An 18,340-nucleotide genomic window follows, 5' to 3' on the forward strand; every position below is an offset into this window, starting at 1 on the left:
GCATATTGCACAACTAGAAACTTTGGGTCATACCCAGGGGGCCATACCCAGGGGAGCAACCGCAAACCAGGACATACAGTAGGGCCTACTGGTACATCTGCACTCGAAGATCTGTCAACAGTCCTCTGTGTTGTGATCATGTCTTTTAAGTTTCAAGACCAAAAATACTGCATTTCAAGTTGTCAGCAGAATTTAAGTATGGGGGTATGGGGGAGGGGGAATCAAGTACAAAAACAACAAAACTTTTGATAATTTCAACAGAGGTTTGCAAACATGATAGCTCTCACTCAGAGCAAGGGTATTCTAATTAAAAAAGAAGGCTTTATACTGCAACTCCCTCACCTCAATGTATAACAGGTACTTTATTAATATAATAATGAGGTTGTCAGTATTGAAAGTGTTTGGTTTTCATTCTCATTATTGAATAGAGGGATCACGCATTAGGTCAAACCCTAACTGAAAATTTCAACATGCACATGTTAAAGTAATGTGGGAATGATGTCCTACTGTTTGGTACTGCAAGAAACTGTGTCATCATTCAACCAATTTTCATGCCTTTATGTTGTACCTTGCAATACTTGGAAACTGCATTTCTGATAATTCTCACTTTGGTTGTGAAAGAGAATTATGTGTTCAACAGCAGTTATCGATTTTATCCAAAATTACCATTGCTTCCTCGGATTATACATGCAATCTATATCATAAACAAAGGAGGAAGGGGACTAGGAGAATGCCAAAGCATCAAGATAAGGACTACTACAATGTACAGCTGTACACTCCCTGTACACTTACACAATTATCAACCTCCATCAACATGTAAAAATAACATACTTTCACCAATGCTCAATCTAATTTGACTGTACAGAACATCAAACACTTTACTGATTACATGTAGACAGCTGTAACTCATCACATACTTTTCATTATTGCCACAAACTGTGAGTTAATCAAGTATTTTACAGTGTGACCTGTTTAATGCACTTGCGCAATCTTAGCACCATCTGTATGACTTTACCATGTGTAATCAAGCTATCATTCTGAACTGAGATGACAACAAAAGCATACAATGAAAATGACTGCAGTTCACAGAGGGCTGCAATGCAGTCTACAAAATTCTGTACTCAAATCAATGGCTTTGAGTATGAAATCTATTGCCAAAGTTATATAAAGCGCACAGCAAGTATTGCTGGTTTAGCCTTCATATGTCAGTCACTAGTACCTTATCACAACATACTTGTAACCAATTTATAGTACAAGGGAATAAACACAAATTTAGAAAGATCAAACTATTTTTTTTTCTTTGACACAGACTGTACATAAGCATGTATTTCACAGCCAGCATGCACAAGATTCAAGGACACGTAGAGCATGAGCTAGTAGTACTTTCAAGTATTGTCGAACGAAGATCGAGTGGAATTACTCTCTCCAAAGAAAAGAGGTTTTTTCATTTCATTTGGTTGAGGGCCTTGCACAAATATCGGTTACGGCATCATGACGACCACTTTTGTTGAACACTTCTGGAAACGTTATTATTGGGGTCGTGCCTGTAGTGGTAGGGTCTTGGCATGAATTGTGGCTTGGTGAAGTGATTGCTGGAGTTGTGCATTGCGTATTTGCCCTGTCTCGACCTATATGGAATGATGGGCTGCCTTCTCTGTCCAAACTGCTGATGATGAAACTGTGGATGCATGTGCGGCTGCACAGGGTGCCAGCTGTTGTTGTTGCTGCTATATGAGTTTAATGAAATTGGCGCGTGTAATGCCATGGGAAGCTGGGAATATAACCTCATTGGTTTCTTGGGTTGCGACTTGAAGGCCAGTGACCACTGCACACTCTGTGCAAGATCTGAAATCAGCTTTAATGTCTGTCTGCGCTCGTGGCTCATCAGGCACACAGTACTTGCATCAACCACCCTATGAAGGATGAGTAGGTATTCATACTTCTCTACGTCGTCTCCAGCAAAATGTGTGTTCAGGTAGCTCTCCAGTTTCTGCTGCTGCTGAAGGAGATCGGAGAAGTCTATGAAGAATCGTGAACACATGTATCGTTCCATTTGCTTGATTTCCTCTTGGCATGCAGGGCTGTAGTCACGAGTTAACAAATTGCAGTACTTTAGCAAGCCACCCCCACGAATTTCCTCTGGATTCCGTGTAGCGATAAGCTTATTGTGTAAGTGATAGAGGGCCTCTTCAAAATTTCCGAAGACACTCTCTCCGATCACGGTGGGATAGAAGTGCCTCGTCATGGGTACTTCAGATATTTTGTTGAAGAAGAGGAGTGAATCAAGAACAATCTGAAAAGAATCGACACTGAATTCAAACTGTCTCCTCATTTGGTCCACAAATTTCAGCTCGATATTCTCACCAGCAATGTTGAGGAGGCTAATGAGGCTCCACCTGTCATTTTCATTGTATATCTTCACCATTTTCTCTGTGTAGGCTTCCTGCATAGTACAAGCATTCATTCGCTCTTTACTGACTTCCTCGGGTAAGAAATCGAGCAGGCATTCGAAGACGGCATCTCGAATAATACTTGTATTCTCGGCCTTAGACAGGTCAACTCCAAATATCAAATCCAAATCGTTGTAGGACTGGTCCTCGGCGGCGCTGTTGAGCACGAAACTGGCTGCTCCCCCGTTGAGTCGAATGCACCGCACATCAATTTCATTTTCTTCAAGCTTGTCGCGAACATTCTCCACCAAATCCAAAAGAGTCACTTCTAGAGTTGGAAAATTACCCCTACCGTGAACGTTCACTGGGGTTTTCAGTACTCCATCCAGGCGTCGAACCTGCGGATAACTCAGAACCTGGAATCGAGCCGCAGATTCGATGGAAGCCATGGTGAAAATCGGATTACCAGTTCTCCGAGTTGAATGCACGTACAGTCGGAATGTTCAGACTTTGCTTGCACCGACAAAATGTAGTTATCTCAAGCTTCGGAACTGACTACTAAAACGGCTTTCAGCCTCACTTACAATAATTATATAGCATTTATATTCGGCGTTCAGTCACAGCTGTTTGGTTCGTAGATTTCTCACACACGTTCGTTCGCGAAGATTCCTACTGCTGTTTTGATAGTAATGCCCGATGGCTGTGTCGCATGTATGCAGCAGATGGCTGGGATGGACGGACAGCTATGGCGCAGAGAAGAATCACACAGTTCACGAATAGCACGAACAAACTTCAATGTGAAGATTATGTGTTATGGGACTGGTCGGCCTAACAGCTGTTCGACGTGCGTGCAATCGCGACGCAGCGTCGTACGTACGTATTTGGTACGATGCGTGACACAGAAGTAATTTTCCAGCTGGGACTTGCCCGAGCAAGTCAATAATATCCCTCCGCACATGAATTGCAACATGGGGACGTAAATTAACATAAAAGATTGTCTCAGACAAATTAGCCTACTGGTCCGAACGTTAGAACTATCATAAGTTCTCGAGACACGAAGAACACTCTAGGGACCCATACTTCCATATGTTTATAGGTTTAACATAAATCTACTGAAATTATAGCAGAAAATTTATGCAGGGGACAGCCAGTGGTTATTTTCCCATGTAAAATCTACCTTACACGAGTGGTCCGGTCGAGTTAAAAAGTGAGTTGTGATTGGGCAGCTGTAGTATCCCTTGGTGATATGTAATCGGAACAGCTCCCATGCTTTGAATGGTGATTGTGCAAGTCGTCGGCAACTGGCACACTCCCCAAATATTGAAGCCATTGCATAACCAGTGGTAATGGAAATGAAATTTCTGCAATGGAAAATCTTGTTATCTTCCTTCATCGAGGATTTCCACCCGGTCATGAGTCATCGCTCAATCCTATTTGCGGGGTATTTCAACCTATATATAGATACATATCATATACTTATTGTTTCCATTTTTTTTTTCCATTCCACTCATCTACATACAATTATACATCCCACTTGAATGCACTAAAATATACAAATCAAATAAAAAAAAAAAACACACACAACTTCTCATATCAAAGAATTATACAATAAACAGTTGCGAGGGAAGTCTCATTAAAAATGACCCTCCTCCCCCTCCCATATGCATACATACTATAGGCCTACTCAAAAAACCTTTTTTTAATCATTTAGCTATCAAAATAATTTCTATATGATAAAAAAACACTTTCTAAGTGCGGCCTTTTAAAGCATTTGTAGGCATAAAACAAATGTTGAATGATATGAGAATCAATATCACGAAACAAACGAGAACCTCTCCCTTCCCTAAACATTAGGCCCTTATAATGATAATTATTCTTCCTATCCTGGATTATAAGCCCTTCTCGGCTTCTCCCCACCCTCCTTCTTTCCTACCATTCCTTTACCTTCTAAACTGGCTAACGTTGTTTCGTAACCCACGAACACACACCCCACCTACATAGATCGCACACAAAACACACACATACAGTTATTGTCATAATTGTCATGGTTGTTTTCTGCATAAAAATCATAAAAATCAATGTGAAATAAAAACATACACATATTTTTTTTTCATTCCGTGTCTGTATTGATTTCATTCTTTCTTTCTTTCTTTCTTTCTTTCTGTTTTTTTTTTTTTGGGGGGGGGGGGTAGGGTGGCTAGATTTTTTTAATGCGTTGTTCGATGCAAGTGCATGTCGACTTGTGTCGATTTTAATACCTCATCATTTACGTAGTCAAATGAATATCTCACTGTGTGCCGCATTTTTCATATTATTTTTTTTTTTGCCACTATAGGATACGCCAAAATAAAAAGAACTTCCAAGCCAGAATTTTGAGACAACATATGATTATTTTTGCTAAACTCCCATCATAATCATTAACAAAAGACATTGGAATGCAATTTCCCGTGGTTGAGACATGATTATAATAACTTTATTGTTTAAAGGTTGAGCATATTGAATTTCTGTGTTTCCCTGCAATGTCTCTCGTTAAATATTAGTAGTATGGAAACATCCAAGCTATGCGCAGTTTTGGAAAAGGAGCGTTCTAACGTTGTTTGTTAATCAAATTACTAATTTAGCATTGATGGAGGGATGACATCATCGACGGAATCTTGATTTGGAATTTTTTTTGCGGGGGTGCATGGGGCGTATCTAAGTATAATCTGAAGGAGAGTAGAAAAAAAGAAAACATTATAAAATATATGGTACGTATTTAGATATTCATTTGGTGACAGAAGATTGATTATCAGCGTATCATAAATGAGCACAATTAAGTTAACATGCATTAATTTTGCATCACATGTGCACGGTTTGTTTGAGGTGCTCAAGTGCATCGTGCGATAGGGGGCGTAATCAAATAAGACGCAACAATCTACGTGTATCAGTTATCATGTATAGGGTAATCACCGATCGTTATACCTACAGAGATCAGTGGTGTTTGTATAATATGCTATTTGGACAGTTATAGATGATGTACAATTTTTTTTTTCTAAATCATCTCCGTCGACTATTTTCCTTTTAGAACGCAAACATGATTTGAGAGAATGGAAACTGTATTAACTGCAGAGTATAGGGATATTGACAACAGACACATTTGGAGCATTTTAGAATTCAATAATGTCACATTCAACAGTTGAAATTGGATAAGGCAATGTTGTTAAAAAACCACGTCACATACCGAAAGAAAATTTACATTTGTACATACTAATAACAAAGTCAATATAGTGAGTGCACAAACCATGAACACTCATCGTATATCCAATTTGGTTTTTAATCATCGAGAAAAAAGCATTAAAGTGTTTATCTTTATCAGTTCCTTCCAAGAAATATTATGAAGACAGAATACTTTATCAAATTAAGACGTTGCTACTGGCTGCTTATGAAGTCAATGAGGAAATTCATCTCTCCGGTCAAACTGCGCACTTCCGGGAAAAGTATTTCAATTCAAGAGGTCGCAGAACCACCCTCTGACCACTGCACATGCTCTGACCGATTTCCCGCGCACTGAACGCCCCCGCAATAAGCACAGTGGAATCAGAGGGGGAGCGAGTCAATGTATACAAAATCGAATAAAAGAAAACAATGCGATTTCAAACAATTAATGCAAAAAGAAATATTGTAATTTTTTCTGCGTCCCTTTAGTAGACGCGTGTAATAGAAGTTTAGATGATTAATTACGGTCTCATATAAATTGTGCGTGTATGGTTCTTTTTGCGGTCTTTTCCTTGTCCAGTGCGTTGCCATACCTATAAAAGTGGAATGACATAAGTATCATTACATAAATCATTGTTGACTCGTCTTTCAGTGGAAAAATTAACTCATTTTATTCCTGATTTCAGTAGAAACCACTTCCTCTTTTCTCTAACAGTCACTCGTTATATACTCACAAAAGATTAGAGATGGACTGTAGAATCACGCTGGGACAGGAATATTTTTACTTGGTTTGTTTGTTTGTTTTTTATTTGACAAAAAAAATACAATGCTTATAAAATACAATATCTCATGATCATCATTTTCATATAGAATACTGAGCCATGAAATATTGGAAAAGTATGTAAAATTTCACTTTTGTATACTTGTAATTGCCTGAGTACTCATTATTTCTTTGTGTATAATGCTCACCTTCTTTTTCATCTATCATCCACGTATCACAGTATATAGTTTAAACCTCATATAGTAAGCCCTTACCCCTTTGGTAAATGAAATAAACGAAAAAAAAAAAAACACGTTATACTATAATGCCTGCATGGGTGTTGTTCTGACGTATACGAGTTTGGTAAGTTACTCGAGCTGAAAGTGGACATGCACTTTTCGTTAGAAAACATCCGTTCAGAATGGTCAGAAAGTGTCTTTCAAGACTGTTTCCCCCCATTTTTCAAATGATTGTAGTTTGAGTTTATTATATGGTGTTCTAGGGGATACCACAGTAGAGAAGAAAAAGACGAAGTTGTCTTCAATAGCATGTAAACGAGACGGCTTGCAATGCAACTGCGCTGAGATGATAATGTTTAATAGGCCTATCGACGATGATTCTAACTAACATAAGTTTGGAAAATAAATGTTTTCTGCATTGTGTAGGTGTCATTAAACTTATGCACATTATATATACATATATATGTATATATATATATATATATATATATATATACATATATATATATATATAAATTATATATAATATATCGTGCGCATTAAGTTCTCACCTATATCCAATTCAGCTTGTAAAAGATGATTTGTATGACACCTATGAGCACTTTTATGGAGGGCATAATTGTTACGTCTTGTCGCCAATTCGTACCTTTACAAAGACAAAAGGAACGTGAGCAATGTGAATATGTACCATGATTGTACCTCACATCTATATGCACCACAAAACGGGTTAATCATTGTTGAATCTTCTTCCTTCTTAATTTGTCCGTATGGCTCATGATTATATTCCTGCTGCCCGTTTCCTCCCTGACGACGATCGCAGTCGAGATCGAGTATCATTATAGTCGGTTGCGAAATCCCACTTAATGTATACTGTTGCTTACTCTTCTGAGTATCTTTTGGAACACACGCAGCGACCTTCGATCACTGCTGATGTCATATCTGCCATACAGTAACGTTGCCATGACAACCAACACGTGGTGTAGTGTGTCTGTTTATATCAAGGTTGGTTTCTTCGATGCGTAAGGCCTTAATGTCGAGAACACACTGGATATGGGATATTTATTTTCATGAAAATTTTATAATGCTTCAGAGATGATGTAAATGTTTGATATTTACGGAAAGTTACAGTCCATTGTTTGAAAACGTTCATTAATACGAGTACCATACTTTCATTTGAATATAATGTCAATGTTTTTACTTTGATGTGATTTACACACACACACACACACACACACACACATATATATATATATATATATATATATATATATAAATTATATATATATATATATATATAAATTGTATATATATATATATATATATATATATATATATATATTGCATTATTGCTGTGTTTGATAGTTCAACGCCTTCTTGTTGACATAGCGTTGCGCAAGTTTAAGCAATCTGACGTCATGGAAAAGTCAGATGACAGCATCAGATACCGGTTTAACATCGTTTTCACCATCAGCAATGACTACGACCATCCTGAGCTGCCAAGGTGTGAAATAGAATAACTCATCATCTACGGGAGATATGAAGACCGCGTGCGACGCTTACTGTCGCCCACGTGATTCTAGAAGCTCCCACACGTTGTAAGACAATTCTATCTATTCGTTGACCACTTCCATTCATACTCTCCTAGAATGAGTAGTAAACATTGCCCACGCATTTCATACACCCACACAACAGCATCCAAGACTGGCTTGGGAGTTGTGATGCCGCGGCGTCACCATGGGAAACCACAACCAACCAACGTGCGCCCATCTATTCATTCATTCATTCATTCATTTGCCGAAGTAACGAGCTACGCTCCTCCTTAGGATGGCATCACCGAAAGTGCAGATGAAAATAGTTCCGTCTGCGCTATCAATAATACATGAATATTAAAGTAACTGTGTTTAGATGACAAGATGATTTGGGATTCAGCACCTGTTGTTTACACGTTGATACAGTTATTAAAATAGCTCTATATTTCTCTTCTTGTTGTTTTCGTCTAAGATGATTCTGTAATCAAATGAATATATGTTTCCCATTTTGTTGCAAATAGTGCATTTTGCTTTATGTTTGATGTGCAGTGTGCCTGTATCCGTATTTTCCCCGTTGGATTAACCACCTACGCAAGCATGGCAAGTTTGACGTCAAAATCGTCACGACCCAGCCATGAACTGCGCATTTCACAGCGTTTGCTTTAAGGCAGACATTCTCTCAATCTTGACCCACGGCGCCGTGCAAACCTTGGCACGAAAATAGATGTCAGAAAGGGGGATTGCAGCCTAAGGATATCGTTAAACAAAATTGTTTCCTAAGACACGATGGGATTATCCTTCAGCACTAAAAATCATGGAATCATGAATAAAGAAATTAATGCTTCAAAAGCTCACATAACAACTTACACAGGCAACAAAAATAATATACAGTAATCCGTACTGCCCATATGCTAAGACCTACATCACATAACAACTTACACAGGCAACAAAAATAATATACAGTAATCCGTACTGCCCATATGCTAAGACCTACATAAAAAAAGATAACGCTGAACGGAAACATGAGAATTTTATAGTGTCTCTTCCTCTATACATAGCATGATATGTGTATCTTAAAGTTATAAAGACATAATGTTTCTGTCACTGCTAATGGGTTGCAATAAGGTATAGATTCTGCATGTACACACAACAGTGTGAAGATTTTTTTTTTTTTTGGGGGGGGGGTGGGGATTCAAATTTCATTGGCCTTCTTTCGGCTGCAAAATGTTTACTTGAACAAACTTATTTTCTCCAGAAAAGCCAGCAAAATATAAAACCCATTTCCGATCCAATCGGTTCTTGATTTACAATCGATAACCTTCATTAATGACCGTGATATAACTTAACTCAACATCTGCTATCATTACGTGTATATTGGGCGTGCGTCACACGGTAGGTGCATGTTTAAGCGTGTTTGGTTCATAACAACCATGGGCACATCAAATGACACTAAATTGAATATGAAAACTGGAGAAATCGTCTTGGTGGATTTCCGTTGTTTCCTTCTAAACTGATCAAAAGCTTATAGGTATTTACCGTCGGGATCACGAAATACACCATTGACATAATCCACGGAGCAGATATCGTGATCATCGATGCACTTTAAAGAAAAATACATTTTAAGCACCACTTGATGCGATGATGCTAAAGTGAGGAAATGATTTCCGATTTATAATACCTGACCCAAAATAGATGTTTTCGTTGGGTTTCAAGTGTGCCACAACTTGACTCTTGCTCAGGGGCAAAAGGAGAATAACACAATTCCCCTATCTATTCATGGAAATCTCGCAGAACGCCCTTTACAGACGATAATCTGTGCCTTAAAGTCGTGATTTCGCCTACGAGACTTGTCTCCATTACGTTGTCATCAGCATGGTGCCTGCAGTGTTAGCAACCAGTTTGGAAAATTCCAGTTGCTTGGAGAATACTTCGGCGCGTATGACGTCATTGCTTGTCATTATGTCACCATAGTTCGATGTACAGCGATAAAACTGATCGTGGATCGATGTCTTCTATAAATTGGACTTGGTGTGTAGTGTATACCTAGCTGATGCTGCCGCAGAGAGGAAAGTATTGTCACCGGCGCCTCTATGACAATGGAAGGAGAAAAAGAGACACCCATTACGATAATGAAATTAAGAATTAAAAAAAACTTACAGATTATCATTTTCATAGTCACTGTATCAACATTATTTGCTAATGACACCTGTCTTGTTCTAACAAATTGTTGGTCATAGCCTATAGGGTTACTTATTTTGCTTTCTTTATGGGGATTATCAAAGAATGGTTTTATCAATTTCCTTGACGGCAGATTATGGTCTCGAATACAAGGGGATGAAAAGTAGTAAGATAGAGTGGGGATTATCGTCTTTACCTGTAAAAGAAGTTACAATTCACAAAACATCTACAAATAAAAACTATAGTATTTGCACAGTTGCACTAAGCATACGATCCACTGTCCTTATTGTGCGTTGTGTTGCTTCGTTCCGATATTTTTGTGTGTTTTTGTGTTTGTTTGTTTGTTTTATTCAAAGGTCTACTGAGATCATTGCCTGCTTGCACCATTACGATATAAAGTGTATAGCTGCTTGTTAACGCAGACTGTTTTCTGTCAGCAAAATTGCACGTATTGACATGTCATTGCCAGTCAAACACACGCATGATATACACGCACACACACACAGCACACGCATACACGCACTGAACAGAGCAATTCAGATACGGATACTTACATAAAAATGAATTTTTATCTTCACCAAAGTCTAGAAAGATATTTTAATGGGTCAGTATGATATGTACTGATGGACTTATAACATCACACTTGTTAATTCATTAGTAATGAATCATGTTCAAAATTTGATTTGCTTACTCGTATGCAAAACACTGACTAGTTCAAATGACTAAACAAATCATAGTTATAATTAAAGAGTAGTCTAAATCTCGACTGATTAGGAAAAGCTCGTGTGATTCGCTGGATTAATTCACTAGCAATCACAAGTCACCTTCTGCATAAGTGTAAGAATTGCCGAATCTATTTATCATTTCCTTTAACATGCCTCCATGTATGCAATGCATATATAATCATTACTTAACACCAGCAAAAGCACTCCGAGAGAGTTAAACTTGCGCTAAGCAGCCGTGACTGAAATATCGCCATTTCGTATTAGGCAGTATAACCTCAACACAAGGTAAAGAGACATTTACACAATACATTTGGTGAAAATCTGATCATCCGTTCTTGAGTTTTGGGAGATTAAAGGGATCGTAAAGTACTGGTGGAGATGAGAATTGGGCTTTTAACTTTTTGTGAGATATCGAGAAACTATATGAAATAGTACAGGGCGTACCATTTTAAGAGGAATTCAAAGTTTATCAGATGAAAATCGGTTTTGGAATTGCTGAGACATCCAAAACGAAGTAAAACAAAGCGATCCTAATAAAAGGTGCATGTGTCCCCGCTTTTTATGAGGAATTGCTCTTTTCAGCCATTTTAAAACCGATTTTCATCAAATAAACGTTGAATCCCGCTTAGAATTACACGCTCTTTCATATTTCATGAGAGGTTCTTCATCATCTCACAAAAATATTAGAAACCTGAAGTTAGGTCTCAACCAAAACTATACGCTCCCTTTAAGCTTATCATGTCCTATGACCCTATTACCTTTGACCTTCGACCTCAATGACCCAAAATTTTATCGTTCCTTTCTTACTTTATATTGAATACTGAGTACACCCTGCAAATTTGGTGCAAATTCGTTCATCAATTCTCGTTATTTTGTACCAAAAAAAAGACAGACAAACATACAGAACCGAAAACATAACTTCCACCGACCGTATAGGTTTCACTAGACTGGCAGAGGTTATCAAAGCGACGATAGTCCCATATCATGCATATGCGATTGCTGTGCACAGACCACACGCACACACACAGCTATCAAAAGCTTTTGTTTGGGACATTATTTTGTGTTTGTTTCAGGTTTTTCCTTCTTTTGCATGTAACTTATACGCCACAGATATTTCCTGACATTTTCTTGGAGCCATGTAAGACACAAACATAACCTCACACAAAATGTCATGGCACCAACGACACTTCAATATTCGCCTTATGATAAGTAAATGTTATTTTTGATATTAGGCCTACCGTGAATTATCCGTGTATTGCACCATGTATTGTAGAATCAGCTGCAGTAGGCATGGCTGCAATAATCTAGTACACAATTCTGAAACCCAACGAATCACTGCAAATTCAGTGCGACGTCATCCACGGCAATCGAGAGCATCAGTACAAGGGCATATTATAATGTCAGTAATTATGGTTTAGATTCGGTATACATGGATATAAGATTCATTCATTCATTCATTTATTCTTTCATTCATTCGTTCGTTCGTTCATTTTCCATTTCCAACAACAACACAGCATGTCATGTAAATTACATCTTTTTTTCTTTGCAGAACGTAAGTGCATATATTGACATTAAAATATGTGATTAATAAGGGTAGGTGTAAACAAAAATGATAAAAACATTTTAAAAGATGAAAACGTTGGAGATGGGGAGGAGAGCTGAAAAAGCAGCAGTGCTGCACATAATAAAGCAATACTGACCTGCTATCTATATATACTTGATAAGCGGAATTGCAAAACCGAATTACATTGTTTTATAGATAATAAATTTGTGTTAGAATAGATGCTTGTCACATCTTGGCCGATGCGCTGTGATTTCTCAACAGGTATGAGGTAAGACGCTTTATGATGTCATTTCATAGATGTCGAAACGCCATCTTTCCCGAGGAAGCGTCTGTGGTGTCAAGGCGACACTATTTTAAGCGTTTAAAGGGCCATTCACATCATGTAGTACATACATCGATAGCTCCATGTATAGATTTGTGGAATTTATTGCGGTCCTTGAGCAGAGAAACCAATACTCTAAAAAAATCTTAAACAAATTACACTGAACAGTGTTGATGACATAGTTAAATAGGAGGCTCACATATTATTTCAGAAATGTAGCAGTATAGTTCCATTACAATACTGCTTGCTTAGCAAATGTTCACCTCTATAGAATCTATGCATGTCTTCTTCTTTTATTCTGCTTCCTTAACCCTAAGCCCGAACTCATGCATTCTTATGGTGATCGAGGCTGCCATATCATCATCCTTGTTCATTGAAATTTGTGATAGATTTTGAAAACATTCTCATTCCTCGTCCTAATCACTATAAATTCTGAAAGTCTGTACTCAGTATAACTAATGTATAGTTGTTCAAATGTTAAAGTCTGAACATCATCCGGAGGTCTCCTTCAAACTGACCTGTTGTTGCAATGCATTGTACTCTTACAACATTGATTATGCTGGGGGAGGGTTTGGGATTGAAAAGACCCTTTTTTTAAGCCCTCCTGATTTTGTATCCTCCTTTTTTATATAGCAAGGGATTGTATTCTGCCGCGGGATTCTGATTGAAAAGAGGAAAACACTAGAATTAGACAAGCTGATTATAGCATTATATAGCTTTTTGTCTTCAGGGACGTGCTACGCATGCATGCTCTGCATCCTGGCCCATTGGCAAGCTCACAGAGATGTACCAATAATACATCCGTAATCCCAGTCCCGTGTAAACCAAAATAAACGGTTGCAAGTTTTCAGAAACAATAAAAGTCAAAAAATAAGATGCTACTTTCAAAATACAATGGTGGTACTGATGATAATAATGCTAATCACTTCTAGCTGAATTTGCCCCAGGGATCTGCAATCCCTTTTAAAAAATAGATAAATAAAGATATGTTTGGTTTGTTTTTAGTCCAAGGGGAGGTGCGTATGCCAAGAAAATTTAAGCACACTTTTCTTATAGGGCCCTATACTCGTATAAAAACGGTGAGAGGGGGACGATTTTCCACTGTTATACAAACATATATAGTATTATTTTTTTGTAGCTCAAAATCGTGGCGGGGATGTATACGTATACAATGTACACACACACACACACACACACACACACACACACACACACACACACACACACACACATATATATATATATATATATATATATATATATATATATATACAAAGGAGAGGGAGAGAAGGGAGGAGTTATATAATAGATATACATATGTGCAATATATCAAACGTTGTAATAATGCCATAACAAGGATGTTGATTTTTTTTTCCATTTTTTATTCTAGGAAAGAGATCAATGTTTAATTTCGTTTTCCACTTTCTCTCTCTCTCTCTCTCTCTCTGCGATTTTCAAACTTCCCTTTAACGGAAACAGCACCGCAGAATTTGAAATAGCGATAGAAATGGTGCACGAATACATATTTGTGCATATTTTTTAATGTGTGTCGGATAAAGGCCATGACAGGGTAATACGGGATAATGTCTGCCAGGAGGAAGTGGCCACCTTGCATTCGGCTCCGCCATGACGTCAGCACTCATTCAACGTAGCGCAAAATCCCGACCAGGGCAGAAACCGTCTGTCCCTCCGGCTATTTTCGGCCACTCGGGTTACACTTCCTCCACCCTTCGCCACCAATGTCGGATTTTCCACTTATGATTTCCCCTGACATTTTCAAGCAAATAGCAGACAACAGCATCGACAGACAAAAACTGGTTCTAAAAGTATCCGAACCAGATATGTCCATCTCGAGGAGTTTGATTTTGCTGTTGGGCTGAATATAACACACAAAAAAATAACGGCACTGTGCTTAAACAGACATTAACTAAAGGTGATAAACGATGTATTTCTTCGGATACCTCTTTCTATATACATGATTTTGAATTCCATCACGGCAATTTACGCCTGGCAGTTAACATCACATACTTTCACATCTAGCAATTGCTAAACAGGACCAAACAGATCAGTGTGAACACGAAAGGAATGGGGGAAAACAGGCCCTGCAAAAGGCATTTTATAAAGGCGAAACCTCTGTGCATATAACGGTTCAATTCAGTCAACCTCGTCCAAGTCGAAAAACTTACTAAGTCGAAGAAAAATTCACCCCCCCCCCCTCCCCCGATTGATGTTAATATAATAATATGCTGATTTTATTGTGTAAGTTAAAATTCACGTAAGTCGAAGAATTTTCTTCGATCCCTCGGATTTGACGTCGGCGCGGCTCACTCAAATAAGTCATTGTAAGTGGTCGTGGATTGAGGGTCATCCTACGAGACCGACACCCACGCCCCACGAGTCATACAGCCCACGAGTTCGACATCGACAGAAAAAGGTCCATGAGTCCATGAGTTCGACACTACATAGGTAAATAAGGCCCTTTGAGTTCGACCAGGGAGGTGTCTCACCTCCCTGGTCGACTACATTATTATGGCCTATAGGTAAAAGCAGCCCACGAGTTCGACACTACAACACGGAGCTTAATGTCTTGGTCTACTGGGCCTTGTTTGCTTAGTGTCGAACTCATGGGCTGTATGACTTGTAAGCTGTCGGGTCGTGGGCTGTATGATTCATGGGCTGCCATGGTGACTCATGGGCTGCGTGACTCGTGGGCTGACCCTGTACGATTCGTGGGTGTCATTGTGGGTATCTCAGTTGTTGCGCTGTTTTTATATGAATTCAGGCAGATTAAGGAAAACAGCTCCACGACTTGGCTAAAGGCTACAGATGAACGAGAAGTGCAAATCATAATCGAAAATATACCCTCGGGTCTGTCACTGAGAAATCTTATTATCAATTCAATTTCAACTCCTGGTCTTTAAAAAAAATATATATATGAAGGCAAAATCAGAAATTTTATAAAGATGCATTTCTTCCTATTAAGCGAATCTCCTTTTCTGCACAGTTGAAAATAAAATGACAAAGTAAAAGAAAACATGATACATGGCACAACATTGATGAAACTTCATCCAAAGATAGATGCAGGACTATTCAGACATTGCAATATTAGTTCTGGTTTTCTCATTCATACACCACACTTGATAGCTAAATAAGACTCAGTGATTGCGAAAGATTTTGATTGATAGCTTCGGCTAAGACATTCGTTACCATATTAGTTTCAGTGCCTGTGTAATCAACAACTCTTGTCAAACGTAGATCCGCTCCACCCAGCCGCTCCGTCACTTTGTTTTTATACATGCATATCCCAAAGTTGTCCTTCCGAAAGTCCGGTTTTCATTTTTTTTCTCCCCGAAATTGTGCATTCACATTCCATCATGTTATTTGTCCGGACTCTATTTCTGGCGCTTTGACAGAGTGAGGCGGAATCGGTAGTGTGGAAGTTAATGATTGCCTTATCCCGGCAAATGCAATCCATATTTTTTTTTTTCTCTCTCTCTCTCTATTTCTGGCTGCACAAGCTGCGCAACACTGCCGTTTAAAAAAGGCGATTTCCTGCCCAAACGAAGAGAGCGAGTTCAATAGAGCGGCGATCGTAGCAGCGTTCAGAAGCATACAATATTGCGCATAATATGCAACAGTCGGTTGTCAATCAAGCGTGTGGAGTGTTGTTATCATTTTAAGCATCAAACCTGTAAATGCAATCAGACTTTGATTATTGTAGTCCTATTTGTTTCTTAATCGAATATTCTCGATTTTATTTGTAAATATCATTAAGATAGGGAACAACAGTTCGAAAAATAACTTGCTAGCCTTCCAACATTATACTCATCATCGGGAGCCTGAAAATGTTTATTTCTCCCTCTCTCTTTAAAGCGAATGAATAGATAAATAAATGAATAAAAGAAGTAATGCACATAAACATCGTGCTTTGTTTATTTGAATTCAGGAAAAGAATCGCACAAAGTGAAAGAAATGAAAATGATGATAATTCGAGACATTACGCTACAAAACAATAGGTGTATTAATACAAACTGGAATCATGTATGCAGCTGTGGAACCTGTGAGGTTTTGCGAACGAAAGATGGCGCTCTACATTTTTACACCTTTGTGATACAATGTGTAGAGTTGTACCAAGGATCTTGAAGCTCCTTGGTGATATAGAGACTACGACCCTTATCGTTGTACATGTCGAGTCAAGGGAGGAAGAAAGATGAGGAATGGAAGAGAAGAAGAAGAAGAAGAAAGGAAGAGAAGAAGAAGAAAAAAAAGAAGAAAGAAGAAGGAGAAGAAGAAAAAGATGAAGAAAGGAGAAGAAGAAAAAGAACAAAGAAGAAGAAGAAAGGAGAAGAAAAAAAAGAAAGAAGGAGAAGAAGAAAAAAAAGAAGAAGAAAGAAGGAGAGGAAGAAGAAGGAGAAAGAAGAAGGAGAAGAAGAAGAAAGGAGAAGAAGAAAAAGAAGAAAGAAGAAAGAGAAGAAAGGAGAAGAAGAAAAAGAAGAAAGAAGAAGAAGAAGAAAAGAAAGAAGGAGAAGAAGAAGAAGAAAGGAGAAGAAGAAAAAAAGAAGAAGAAAGAAAAAGAAGAAGAAAAAGAAGTAAAGAAGGAGATAATTACGAAAGACAGAAAGAAAAAGGAAAAAGAATGCAAAGCTGATATAGAACAAAAGTAGGAAGGCGAAGAAATAAGATAAAGAGGAAAAGAGGAGCAAGAGGAGGAGGAGAGATGGAGACGACGAAAAAAAAAATGAATAAAAAATAAGAAATTATAAGCGTAGTTATCACCGTAATTTGACGGGGTTTGTCTTTTTTTTTAGGGGGGGGGGGAGGGGGATACTGAGTGTTGATTTAAAAGGGATGTGTAAAGACAATCATACCAACAAGCAAACAAACTTTCTTTAGAAAAGAACATCTTAGAACATTTTTAGAAAAGAGTCTCAACCGCACCAAACAATGGTTATCTCATTCTGCTAGATATGATTAGGAACAACATGCCCAGGATAATATAAAGCTATGAACAAAAATAGACCTGTATACATGAAACGCTCCTATTTCCTTACACGACGCGTGCATAGGATCCTATATATCGCGTGAAATAAAGTAGTTTTTGTTATATATGAAGAACAGTACAGGTCACGTGTCACGCACTGACACGTCTTCAGTGTATGCTGCGCCTGCGCAGTGCGAAATAAAGACAGCTTCGGAAAGGTACTTCTTGGCGTGCACACTTGTTATTGAGTTCTCCAACTTTCCTCCTATTTCATACATAAGTATTAACGCGTACATAACAAAATTGGCGACGAGGATAAACTTCATCAGTTTGATTAGTTTGGTTATACTCTTGTCTACCAAAAATGGCAACTTTTGGTAGTATCGGCGAGTTTAACGACAAGGATGGCAGTTGGACTCAGTACGTGGAGCGCATGAGCCATTACTTTGCTGCGAAC

General features: G+C 38.3%; 1 protein-coding gene across 1 annotated transcript; it reads right to left on the reverse strand.

Moving 5' to 3' along the window:
- Positions 1-392: 392 nt before the first annotated feature.
- Positions 393-2,940, reverse strand: LOC139739123 (terminal nucleotidyltransferase 5C-like). The gene has a single exon (XM_071649743.1). The coding sequence runs from the start codon at positions 2,837-2,839 to the stop codon at positions 1,490-1,492; it is 1,350 nt and encodes a 449-aa protein (XP_071505844.1). The 5' UTR covers positions 2,840-2,940; the 3' UTR covers positions 393-1,489.
- Positions 2,941-18,340: the final 15,400 nt, after the last annotated feature.

This window comes from Diadema antillarum, unplaced genomic scaffold, assembly GCF_040938485.1.
Source record: "Diadema antillarum isolate AM-2024a unplaced genomic scaffold, OU_Dant_1.0 seq00000783_RagTag, whole genome shotgun sequence".
In the NCBI taxonomy this organism is placed as follows: Eukaryota; Metazoa; Echinodermata; class Echinoidea; order Diadematoida; family Diadematidae; genus Diadema; species Diadema antillarum.

Coding starts and splice junctions, on each gene's coding strand:
- LOC139739123 (XM_071649743.1), bottom strand. CDS start 2,839: ATGGCTTCCATCGAATCTGCGGCTCGATTCCAGGTTCTGAGTTATCCG.